Below are 13,364 nucleotides of genomic sequence, written 5' to 3'. Positions count from 1 at the left end.
CAACCTCTTCCTAGAGCTCTCTCGTAAAATGGGTCATAGTATCCAAAAAGAACAGTGTGCTCCTGTAATTTGTGCATATATGTGCATGTGTGAGAGAGAGTTTGTGTGAGTGTGTGTTTGTGAAGCTGTAGCCACAAAAGAGAATCAACACCTGCAGTGATCTGGGTGCCATGTGTATCTGTAGAAATACTACTAAATCCAGGTGTTGCACAAATGTACAGCTCAATCCCCAAACACTAAGAAAAAACATTACTACATACTGGGCTCAATCACCAGTCCCCAGCCAGGTTTTACACAGCATCATTCAGGAGTGGCATACAATCAGTTTCACCAAGAAGCCAATTTTTACCCCCCAAAACAGTTACATCTGACATCAACTGCACAGTGATTAATAAGTAAGATCTGAATGCTAAAGAAAGAACTTTAGCATCAGTCTTACTTGAGATTTTTATGGCTTTTAGTAAAACTCCACTTCTAAATAAATAAATAAATAAATAAATAAATAAATAAATAAAAAACACCCAGCACGCCCCTGCGGGCGGTTTGTCCTTCAAGCTCGGGTCCTCTACCAGAGGCCTGGGAGCTTGAGGGTCCTGCGCAGTATAGGGCTTTGGAGTTGACGTCACGCCGCAATGCATTGTGGGAGCGCGGCGCCATTTTCGGGGTCTACGATCCAAACAAACTCACTGTTGGAACGGCGACGACGACAACAAACATGTTTAAAAGCAGCTCAAAAGAAAACGGACGGTATAGAGACCGATTGCGTCCAGAGGCGAAGCAGCGGTATTTGAAAAAAAATAGAGTGCATCGCAAATCTGGACCCATATGAAATACGGCAGTGGAGTAAAGACCCAGACGACTTCCCGCCACTGTCCTACCCCGATATCTTCACGCATCTTGTTTGTGGAGTAAGCGCTTACACAGCGAACCAGTTTCGTAATTACAAGTCACTGGAGGCGCACATCCAATTTACAAATGGCTGGGTGCAAGATTTGGCTATTTTCAAGCCGCCAAACTCTTGAGTACGTCGTCAAAGTAAGTCAGCTGGAGTGCATCGAGTGAAATAGCCATTTTCCACCCCCCACCATAATTAATGTTATACATTTATCAGTAAACTGCTAAAATATCGTTATCATATTATGTGCCCATAATTGTAAAGTAGATGCAAATTAACACATTGATAATCGGGCAAATTATTAACGCCAATTTGTGTCCTCCCTGTCTCCTCCTGCGAATCTTTACATAGCACATATGTCTGCAAAGTCACTCCATTTGATGTTTGATCGCAATTTCTATAACTTCCGAGACCACCAACGATAATATTATTCAGCTATAAAGTGTGATGTGAACATATTTAGAACTTACCGGAATGAAAATGTCTTGAGCACACCAGCTGATATCTGGAGACGTAACAGAACTTGATATCAGCTCGTCTCACGGCTGCTATCCAGGCTAGACGCCTTCGTTTGGTAATATCCGATACATGAGCTCCTTCATGTTGCTTCCAGGTTGGGAAAGCATAAAAAGACAATTGAAACTTATTCCCGTGCCGGTCGTAAGATCGAACATTGCAGCCGAGCACACAGCAAGTACGAACCATGGCTATGCTTTCGCTCCTTACTTAGACCCCCAAAATGGCGGATCGGGCCAAAATCCTTTCCACGCCCACCCCCGTGACATCACGCTCCAAAGCCCTATCTTAGCTGTTCCCAGGACTGCGCTCTTCTGGACAGAGATCGCCGATGTTATTCCCGGGATCTGCTGGAGCCACTCGCCTAGCTTGGGAGTCACCGCACCTAGTGCTCCGATTACCACGGGGACCACCGTTACCTTCACCCTCCACATCCTCTCAAGCTCTTCTCTGAGCCCTTGGTATTTCTCCAGCTTCTCGTGTTCCTTCTTCCTGATATTGCTGTCATTCGGAACCGCTACATCGATCACTACGGCCGTCTTCTTCTGTTTGTCTACCACCACTATGTCCGGTTGGTTAGCCACCACCATTTTGTCCGTCTGTATCTGGAAGTCCCACAGGATCTTAGCTCGGTCATTCTCCACCACCCTTGGGGGCATCTCCCATTTTGACCTCGGGACTTCCAGATTATACTCGGCACAGATGTTCCTGTACACTATGCCGGTCACTTGGTTATGGCGTTCCATGTATGCCTTGCCTGCTAGCATCTTGCACCCTGCTGTTATGTGCTGGATTGTCTCTGGGGCATCTTTACACAGCCTGCACCTGGGGTCTTGCCTGGTGTGATAGACCCCAGCCTCTATGGATCTTGTACTCAGAGCTTGTTCTTGTGCTGCCATGATTAGTGCCTCTGTGCTGTCTTTCAGTCCAGCTTTGTCCAGCCACTGGTAGGATTTCTGGATATCAGCCACCTCCTCTATCTGCCGGTGGTACATACCGTGCAGGGGCCTGTCCTTCCATGATGGTTCCTCGTCTCCCTCCTCTTTCTTGGGTTTCTGCTGCCTGAGGTATTCACTGAGCACTCGGTCAGTTGGGGCCATCTTCCCAATGTATTCTTGGATGTTCCTTGTCTCATCCTGGACTGTGGTGCTGACACTCACCAGTCCCCGGCCCCCTTCCTTGCGCTTAGCGTACAGCCTCAGGGTGCTGGACTTGGGGTGAAACCCTCCATGCATGGTCAGGAGCTTTCTTGTCTTTATGTCAGTGGCTTCTATCTCCTCCTTTGGCCAGCCTATTACCCCAGCAGGGTACCTGATCACGGGCAGGGCGTACGTGTTGATGGCCCGGATCTTGTTCTTACCATTCAGCTGACTCCTCAGGACTTGCCTGACCCTCTGCAGGTACTTGGTGGTTGCAGCTTTTCTAGCGGCCTCTTCATGGTTCCCATTCGCCTGCGGGATCCCCAGGTACTTGTACCTGTCCTCTATGTCTGCAATGTTGCCTTCTGGTAGTTCAATCCCCTCAGTTCTGACTAACTTCCCTCTCTTTGTTACCATCCGACTACACTTCTCCAGTCCGAATGACATTCCAATGTCATTGCTGTATAGCCTGGTAGTGTGGATCAGTGAATCGATGTCTCGTTCACTCTTGGCATACAGCTTGATGTCATCCATGTACAGGAGGTGGCTGACAACTGCTCCGTTCCGTAGTCGGTATCCGTAGCCAGTCTTGTTAATGATCTCACTGAGGGGGTTCAGGCCTATGCAGAACAGCAGTGGGGACAGAGCATCTCCTTGGTAGATCCCGCACTTGATGGTGACTTGTGCTGTGGGCTTGGAGTTGGCCTCTAGTGTTGTACGCCACATCCCCATTGAGTTCCTGATGAAGGCTCTTAGGGTCCCATTGATCTTGTACAATTCTAAGCATTCCAGTATCCAGCTGTGGGGCATTGAGTCATAGGCCTTCTTGTAATCAATCCAGGCAGTGCACAGGTTGGTCAGTCTGGTCTTGCAGTCTCGGCTGACTGTTCTGTCTACCAGTAGCTGGTGTTTTGCGAGAGTACACCTTTGCTGGTTCTGTGGAGAACAGCTGGTTTATTCTCCTGCCTTCTATCTCTCTGGTGTACCTCCTCAAGCGGCTGGCCAAGGCTATGAGTCTTTGCTTGGCAGTTTCCAAGGCCTCAGGTATGGACAGCTTGCTGTATTTCTTATGCACCTTCTTTGTCGTACCTTTCTGCAACTCCGTTAGTTGGCTAACCTCCCTCCGTGCTACTTTGATCTTGCCCTCTAGCCTCCTTCTCCATGGAGGGTACTGCCCCTTGTGGCTGTTCAACTTGTAGCCAAGCATCTCACTGATCACTGCTGCCGTATTGTAGATGTTGTATGTAATATATATATATATATATTATATATATATAAAAAACAAAAACACCCAGCACGCCCCTGCGGGCGGTTTTATCCTTCAAGCTCGGGTCCTCTACCAGAGGCCTGGGAGCTTGAGGCAGTTGTCAGCCACCATATATATATATATATAAAAACACCCAGCACGCCCCTGCGGGCGGTTTATCCTTCAAGCTCGGGTCCTCTACCAGAGGCCTGGGAGCTTGAGGGTCCTGCGCAGTATCTTAGCTGTTCCCAGGACTGCGCTCTTCTGGACAGAGATCTCCGATGTTTTTCCCGGGATCTGCTGGAGCCACTCGCCTAGCTTGGGAGTCACCGCACCTAGTGCTCCGATTACCACGGGGACCACCGTTACCTTCACCCTCCACATCCTCTCGAGCTCTTCTCTGAGCCCTTGGTATTTCTCCAGCTTCTCGTGTTCCTTCTTCCTGATATTGCTGTCATTGGGAACCGCTACATCGATCACTACGGCTGTCTTCTTCTGTTTGTCTACCACCACTATGTCCGGTTGGTTAGCCACCACCATTTTGTCCGTCTGTATCTGGAAGTCCCACAGGATCTTAGCTCGGTCATTCTCCACCACCCTTGGGGGCATCTCCCATTTTGACCTCGGGACTTCTAGGTTATACTCGGCACAGATGTTCCTGTACACTATGCCGGCCACTTGGTTATGGCGTTCCATGTATGCCTTGCCTGCTAGCATCTTGCACCCTGCTGTTATGTGCTGGATAGTCTCTGGGGCATCTTTACACAGCCTGCACCTGGGGTCTTGCCTGGTGTGATAGACCCCAGCCTCTATGGATCTTGTACTCAGAGCTTGTTCTTGTGCTGCCATGATTAGTGCCTCTGTGCTGTCTTTCAGTCCAGCTTTGTCCAGCCACTGGTAGGATTTCTGGATATCAGCCACCTCCTCTATCTGCCGGTGGTACATACCGTGCAGGGGCCTGTCCTTCCATGATGGTTCCTCGTCTCCCTCCTCTTTCTTGGGTTTCTGCTGCCTGAGGTATTCACTGAGCACTCGGTCAGTTGGGGCCATCTTCCCAATGTATTCTTGGATGTTCCTTGTCTCATCCTGGACTGTGGTGCTGACACTCACCAGTCCCCGGCCCCCTTCCTTCCGCTTAGCGTACAGCCTCAGGGTGCTGGACTTGGGGTGAAACCCTCCATGCATGGTCAGGAGCTTTCTTGTCTTTATGTCAGTGGCTTCTATCTCCTCCTTTGGCCAGCTTATTACCCCAGCAGGGTACCTGATCACGGGCAGGGCGTATGTGTTGATGGCCCGGATCTTGTTCTTACCATTCAGCTGACTCCTCAGGACTTGCCTGACCCTCTGCAGGTACTTGGTGGTTGCAGCCTTTCTAGCGGCCTCTTCATGGTTCCCATTTGCCTGCGGGATCCCCAGGTACTTGTAACTGTCCTCTATGTCTGCAATGTTGCCTTCTGGTATATATATATATATATATATATATATATATATATATATATATATATATATATATATATATATATATATATATATATATATATATATGATCAGCCGTGAAACTGAGAACGTCAAGTCTAGTGAGGAGATCGAGAGCGCCTTCCGAGCCCTCAGCGCTGAAAACAAACCCTACGTCACTAAAGAGGAGCTCTACCAGAACCTGACTAAAGAGCAGGCAGACTACTGTCTGTCACACATGAAGCCCTACCTCGACAGCAAGGGCCGCGAGCTGCCGTCAGCTTTCGACTTTGTCGAATTCACTCGCTCGCTCTTTGTCAACTGATCCTATATATATATATATATATATATATATATATATATATATATATATATATATATATATATATATATATATATATATATATATATATATATATATATATATAGTGCCTCTAATTATTTATTTTTTTTACTTATACCTGAAAACGGACTTTTGGCAGTACTAAGCATGATTATCTTCTTAAGCCTTGATTATACTGTGTTTTGAAAACGGACAGCAGAGCCAAATAGGCATCCTGGTTTCACACTTCTTTCAACTCCGCTTGAAGTCCGTCACCTTTGCAACATGAGTAGTTAGTGTATTATAATGTAAATTCTCTATTAATTTGTCCACACAGTCACTAAAAATAGGTAGGCATGTTTTCCACAGTCTGACATCCCATCTTCCCTTTAACAGCAGTCTATAAACATGTGGGAGCTGAGTAGACCAGCTGCTGGACTTTTGGGAGAGGAATCTTGTCCCATTCTTGTCTGATACAGGATCCTAGCTGTTCAGCAGTCCTGGGTTTTCTTTGTAGTCTACTTCATTTGTTGCATTTTATAATGAACCAAATGCTTTCAATTGCAGAAAGCCCAGTTTACCAACCATATCTTTCTACAATTAAGCCATTGAGTCTGGATGGACAAAAAGTGGGCTACCATATCAGAGCTGATGGTGCAGATCATGTTCATTATGTACTATAGATGACGACAAATTCATTCATTCTTCACAATTTTACCTTGAAAATTCTGAATTTGTTACAGAATTTTTAGATGTAGTTTTCTGCAGATAAACCTGTGCCTTTAATTCTGAGAAACTGCCTCTCTAAGATGGTCTTGGAGGAGAAACTCTAAAAATCTATCAAACATGAGGCACTACACATTGTGGTGAGGTTATATACCACCACTAAGATTTTGTTAAATGTTCCTTAGCAAGTTGGCCCTCAACCAGATGCTTTTGGTAGCCATTAACAAGCTTCTGGTCTAATTCTGGCTGACCACTCTTCTTTGAAAAATTGGGTTAATTTAAGTTCATTTAAATTGGTTTGTTTCCTGCCATGGATCCAGCTTTTGAACATAGTCCACAAATTTTCAATATGGTTGAGGTCCAGGATTTAGAAAGGCAATTCCAGAAGCTAATGTTAGCCTGCTTTATCCATTCCTAAACCAGTTTTGATGTGTGTGATCATTGTACTGTTGGAAGAGCCAATTCTTCCCAAGTGTAGCTGTTTATCTGAGGTGACATGAAGAACTTGGAGGTAGTTCTGCTTCTTCATTATTCAGTCTACTTTGTGCAATGTATCAGTAGCACTGACAGCAAAACAACGCCAGAGCATGATGCTACCACCACCATGTTTGACAGTTTGTACATTGTTCGTACACTGTTCATCCTGTCTGACCAATTTTCCGTATTGTAAAATTCCTGTTGAGTTTAAAGATGTGGATTTTGGAGCAGGGGCTTTTTTCTTATTTGTCACTTGTCAGTCCATGGCAACGTAAAACTTGATTCACTGTGGACAGAGACCCTGGTGTTCTAGCAGTTTTGAGTTCATGTTAGGATGAACCCTGGTGGTTCCTAGGTTGCTCTTGAACATCCTGAACAATTTCCAATCATCTGAGGGGGATGATTTTTGATCTTTTTCCAGACCTTGGCAAAGTGGTGATGTATCCAAATAACTTGCATTTCCACACAATTGGTTGAACTGATAATCTTGGACTCTGCAGTTGTTTAGAGATGGCTCCAAGAAACCTTCCCAACTTGTGTAAATATACAGTTATCCTTCTTAAGTCTTCACTTACTTTCTTAGACTTTCCCATTATTCTGAGGAATGGTCAAAGCAATGAGGGCTGTTAAACAAATTATCTTTATGTTGGCAGAGAGAAACTACCAAGTGTATTCAATCATAAAAACTAATGAGAGGTTAATATTGTAGACATTGCAGAACCTTCAGTACCACTTATCACCAGTAAAAGATTTAAGTGAGTGTATTTATACATTTGAGCCTAAATGTATACTTTTAACCCTGCATGGATGAGGGAAAATCCATCATTAGTTCAAACTTGTGCAACCAATTCCCCAATTCTTTTGTTTTAAGTCAATAAACACATATGTTGTACAATGACTCCCACCTGGAAAAAGAACATTTCAGAGAAATCATTAAAAGACCAAAATTACTATGACATTCATGCTCATGATGGGTATATGTAAATGTTTGACCACATCTGTTGGTATCACTCACAACAAGGAACAAGTCTGCAATCACATTAACAAATGTGATGAGGACAGAGTCTGCGACATGTCAGCTTAACAAGTTTTGTCAGTGATGAATTAACTTGAGTTCTAACAGAAGCAAGAGACTAAGATTAAAAGTTAGTTTACTGTTTTCACTTGTTTCTTCTGAGATTATTGCATACTTGTAGCATCAAACGACAGCAGAATCAATGCAGAAGCTTTTCCAAATCAAAAGAGCTCTACACATTAATGCGCATTCTGAACTACTATATTTTATATTACTTATTTTGCTGCCAAATCTTGTACATAACACATAATAATATTACTGGAGTCCCTTTATGTCTTTAAAACACTGTTTACACAAGCAATGACAGCTATCTCATGTCTGAGAAGGGCTACAGTTAGGTCAATAAGGTTTTGAACAATTATACTTTTTTTTGTAATTTTAGCTCTGTATACCACCACAGTGTATTTTGTAAGATAATACATGATTAAATGTATTAAATTGAAATTACTGCATAAACTCTTTGGGCATTGCAGTTTTTTTAATATCATTCCTCATTTTCAGATGCTCAAAAGAAAATGGACAACTGACTGACAAGCAGTGACATACCCAGGTGAGGTCTGCTCCCTTATTATATCATGCAAACTAAATAGTTTGCACCTCACCTCAAGTGAGGTGGACTCACTTGAACCCTTCATGTAAGGGCCACAGAGCTGTTGATGGATGTGAGGGAGGCCATCATTGAACTGAAAAATCTAAATAAATCTATTCGACAAATAGCAAAAATTTAATACTGGACAAATCAACAATCTGTTATTTTCTTAAAAAAAAGTTTAAAAAAAAAAGTAATGCACTGGTCAGCTGAAAGACTACAGAACACAACTAAAGGAAAAGATTGCAAATTCTTTCATTTGTTACAAAAGCAAATAAACAAAAAACCTTGTCCTTCACAATAAGTTCAACTTCAAGTCAACAATACTCTCAAAAATTTTGCCGTATCATTGTCAAGGTCTAAAATCACGAGAAGTTTTTTATAAATGTAAATACAGAGAGTTTACAACAAAGTTTAAACCACTGGTTACACTCAAAAACAAGAAGCCTAAATAAGACTGCTAGAAAACATCTAAACAAAGTTCTGTGAAATATTCTTTGGACAGATGAAACCAAAATCAACTTTTACCAGGCTGATGGACCTAGTCAAGTACAGAGAAGGAGAGAAACAGCTTATGATCCAAAATGTACCATATTATGTCAAACATGGTGGAGGCAGTGTTATGGCATTGGCATGTATGGCTGGTAGTGCAATTGTGTCTCTAGTCTTTATAGATCATGCGACTGCTGATAGAAGTACCACAATGAGGTGTTAAGTGTGCAGGGATGTAGTGTCTGCTCAGATAAAACAAAATTACCCAAAACAAATTAGACAGCACTTTGCAGTGCAAAGGGAAAATGACCTGAAACATACTGCAAACAGTACCCAAGAGTTTCTAAAGGCAACGAAACAGGATATTCTTCAGTGGCCAAGTTTGTCACCTGATCTAAACTCAACAGAGCATGTTTGACCCACAGAGTGACCCAAAAACAAGCAGGACTGAAGATGGCAGTACTAAAGGTCTGCAGTGTATCTCAAGGGAAGAAACAGCATTTAGTAATGTCCATGCTCTCTAAACTCATTCACAAGTTTATTGATTGATTTGGAATCCACTGTGATGGTGCATGGAGCCAAAATGGCAAAAAGAAAAGTGCCATTGCCCAAAACCATATGGAACTAACTGTATAGCGTTGCTTTTTTCCCTCCAACAAATCAGATTTTTCCCAGATGCAAATAATTTTATTAATTATCATCTGTTATTCAGGTAAAAATCTGATTGAGATTAAAGTCTTTTTTCAAGTGAGGCCGGACCAATTCAGACATCAGGAAAAGTTGGGCATTTTGTTAACTATAAAAATTTTACAGATGCAACTGTTTTCCTGATCAGTTTGATCTGCGTTTTGCTTTGCTAATTAACATGTTAGCGCTTAAATAATAAATGAAAAGTATGCAGTTTTACACATGCACTAGATACATATTTGCAGTTCTGCTTCAGTGAAATTAAGGTTTTAAGCCTTACCTTGGCTGGCTAGTGTCGAGCGTAGCATCCCACTTTTTGACCAGATTTTAATCTGCCCATCTTCTCCAGCTAATTAGAAAAACAACCAGAATAGGCCATAAAGACATCTTGATTAGATTCTCATTTTGATTTAAAAAGAAAAAAGGCTGATTAGATGAGTAGTTGTCAGATAACAGAGGAAATGAGTCCTAGTCATCTTTACCAGTGATAAGAGCAGTCCCGTCATAGTTCCATCTTCCAGCCAAAACAGCTCCTTTGTGCGCCTCAACACTCTTCTCAATGCGACCCATCTTTGAGGTTAAGTGGAACTTTCCTGCAACAAATTTACAAAAAAAAAACCCCCACATAGATGGTGTAAAGCCATTCCACACACTAGGCCTGGGGTGATGTAGGCGTTTTCAGTTGTTTATAACTCAAATACAGAACTGAGCGTTGTAATTCACTCAGTAAAGTTTCATAAATCTGTGGAATTCTAGTTACTGTGTAACGGAAAACAAGTTTTACTGGCCAAGACAAAATAGTAAAAATATATAAATAAATACGTATTTTAATCAAAACACACAATAACTACCAATCCATCTCCTAACACACAAATACAGACAAATTTATATTCTCTACAGTCAAGTAAATTACAAACTTCTGGTTTGAAGCAAATGAGTGAAACTAAAAAGGCTTCTGTCGGGTAAATTAGGGCAATTTTCTATGCGGTAGACACGAAAGGGTGATCAGCCATGGAGAGTTATTGAAGACGGTAGCCTACCATATACTTTGTGGCAGTGCATATTAAAAATTCTGAATGTTCTATGTAATTTCTGGTGACCTAAAACTGCAAATCAGCATGCTGCAGTGCTCTCTCATTTCTAAATTTGGACATCCCAACAAAAGTAGATGTAACTGATCCAGCAGGTAGTCAGTTTAACAGGCATGTACAGCTGAATGACTCTCTTAAATGAAAAGCACACTAGAAAGCCACATTCTACATTGGAAATGCTTAATTGTTTGTTTGCCTGTTATCTGGAAAGCCTCATTTTCAGATTTCTTATAAAAAAATATAATATATATAAATATTTTTAATAGGAATGAAATATTATACAAACTCCAATACCATGTGTGCTTGTAATTTAAAACGCTAAAACTGCTTAGCATCATACATTTAAAAAAAATTTAAATTTAAAAATTTAAAAAAAAATCATAAATAAACTTGTAAAAGGAAAAGAAGGCCAACTAATCAAAAAAGGTTAGGAAATCCCAAAGATGTCAAGTCTTCAAAACTAATAAAACCCAGGTGGACTGTTTTCTCTTCAAGTATATTATACAATCTAATAGGAAATCCAACAAAGAATCCAGATTAAAAACTTTAATCTGGAGCAAAAGAAAACTTTCAGTGTTTAAGTTAACAGTGAAGTCAAAATAAATGAATAAAACTCTGTTTCTATTCCCATTGCAGAACCAATAACTTTTGCAATACTAATATTGTTAACCGTAACAAGACAAGAAGCAGAGGAAAGTTGCAAAATGGATCGTAACACTTTTCACTAGTCTCTGGTCTGCCAGAGAAAATTGCTGCTTCAGTTTGTGGGTGTGTTTATGCAACCCTACACTGCCATTAGTGTTGTGACCACACATTGCCTTGCCATAACAGTACATCCATATTCTGTGTGTTGTATCTAACACAGGCCAAAGAAGAGACATGTACGGCAGATTCATGTCACACAAATTGTGTCACCAAGGGTCGGTATTAGAAACCTACAAAACAAAAATTGAGTTTTAGAGTTTTAGATTTATACTGAAAGCTTCATAAAAAGAAGAATTCAGATGGACTCTACTGGATCCTACAAGTATCAAATTGGTAGAGATTATTTCCCTTAAATATAAATAACAACTCTTGAATTGTCCCTATGTCTTCTAAAATAAATATCAAAAATTAAGGAAGACATTGCCATCCTGTAGATAGCCAATTCTGTTACTTAATTTAATTTATTTATTTCATGAGAATGTCTTTAACTAATAAATGCATAGATATGACTAAAAACAGCCACTCCCACTGATTTTATGAGTGAACTCTGAAATAAACCCTTTAGCATTCTGGTCAAATTTTAGAGAATACAAAGACTTGCCATCAGTGCTGGTAAGGACAAAGATTTCAGCCTGGGCCTGTTTCTTCACACCAACAGTTTTGGGGAACCAGTGTAGGTCAGTAGGGTAAATTTCCTCTGGCAGTTTGACAATCAGACTGGTCTCACTGGTCAGCAGGTTCCACTTGAGAATCTGATGATCCTCACTGCACGAGTACAGCTCATCTGCTGTGGTCCAGCCAACGCAGCTCACAAGTTCTTTATGTGATCAGCTGTTAAGGAGTTATAGTAATGAACTGATTCTAAAACCCTTTTTGTGGTAACCTCTGCAATAAATTGGGTTTTCTGAAAAATGGACACAGGCTAGAGCAACACAATGATGGGAAATATTACCACTGCCTCAAATAGCACCACTAATAATTATGATTTAAAGTTTTGGAACTGTGTCACAGAATTACATGTGTTCCATAACTACAAAAAGGATATGTTTGGATTCCTTTAGGAGCGACGTTTTCAGTCTCATGGTGGATGTTCGTTCTGTTGATCACTAAACGAACAGAAAAATGTCAGAGACAGTAACGTAACTGTTATGTTAAAGCTCTCTATATAACACTGTTGTCAAACCAACACAAAAAATAATAGTACAGAAGACCTGAAGCATGGGTGTATACAGCTTACCCGTAAACTATGTAAAGCAGCCGTTTGCATTCTCCGTTAGCTGTAACGATGAAACAAACAAGCGTCCGCTGTTGCTACGGTACCTGCTACTGTTGCTAACGGAAGTCCTCAGTTATCCCCTGAGTCTCGTCTGTGACTTGAATGCTAACGTTAACTTGTTCTCTTGTTTAAAATGGACATCGTTTTCTCGTTGCCGAGTGTGCTAAGCGAGTGTCAGCAAAGCGTGCGTGTAATTTACTCTACTATGAAGCGCTATTAGAATACGCAAAAGTCTTATCTATCACCAATCAGCAATTTATGCCCCCAACGTATAAAACCTGCATTTTGGTAGCCATTTAATCTGGGTCAAAAACAGCTTGAAAAACAAATTATCGCGAGAGTTGCATCTCCACTTCCTTGACAACGGAAATTTCGAAATATTTCTAAGTTCAAAAACGACATCTGTTAAATAAATGTATTTATGCAAGTCGTTAGAATCGGGATCAACCAACACTAACAGTTGATCTATCGAGCTATATTCCCTCAAGTATAAACTATTGCTCGGAGCAGGTCCTTTATCGTACTACAGACAACCGTTTGAAGACGTAGGAACAACATTAGGCATTTTATGAGAATAAACTTGAATAATATGAACAATTTGCTGTAAAAGCATTGCATGGCTTTTATTCCTTTTCGTTTGTTCTTTATAGTCATGTGAATGCGGTTTGTTTGG

At 41.4% G+C, this 13,364-nt stretch overlaps 1 protein-coding gene across 3 annotated transcripts in view; it reads right to left on the bottom strand.

Moving 5' to 3' along the window:
* ift80 (intraflagellar transport 80 homolog (Chlamydomonas)) overlaps positions 1-13,325 on the bottom strand; it is a 55,720-nt gene extending 42,395 nt beyond the window's left edge. Inside the window, exons 1-5 of one of the 3 annotated variants that reach the window (XM_086261763.1) lie at positions 12,653-13,325; positions 12,463-12,521; positions 12,017-12,240; positions 10,102-10,212; positions 9,900-9,968 (exon numbers count right to left, since the gene is read on the bottom strand). In XM_086261763.1, coding sequence (XP_086117889.1) covers positions 9,900-9,968; positions 10,102-10,212; positions 12,017-12,240; positions 12,463-12,497 — 439 coding nt within the window. In that variant the 5' untranslated portion in view covers positions 12,498-12,521; positions 12,653-13,325. Of the gene's footprint in view, positions 1-1,365; positions 1,687-9,899; positions 9,969-10,101; positions 10,213-12,016; positions 12,241-12,462; positions 12,522-12,652 lie in introns of those variants that run through there. The other 2 variants (XM_086261762.1, XM_086261764.1) reach the window with 2 other exon arrangements.
* Between the last annotated feature and the right edge of the window lie 39 nt (positions 13,326-13,364).

Source organism: Aulonocara sp. 'chitande type north' Nkhata Bay, linkage group LG14 (genome assembly GCF_057382095.1).
Source record: "Aulonocara sp. 'chitande type north' Nkhata Bay isolate Kocher_YH1m ecotype deep benthic linkage group LG14, A_spYH_male_GT1.1, whole genome shotgun sequence".
In the NCBI taxonomy this organism is placed as follows: Eukaryota; Metazoa; Chordata; class Actinopteri; order Cichliformes; family Cichlidae; genus Aulonocara; species Aulonocara sp. 'chitande type north' Nkhata Bay.
This window is presented reverse-complemented; position numbering and strand designations above follow the sequence as displayed.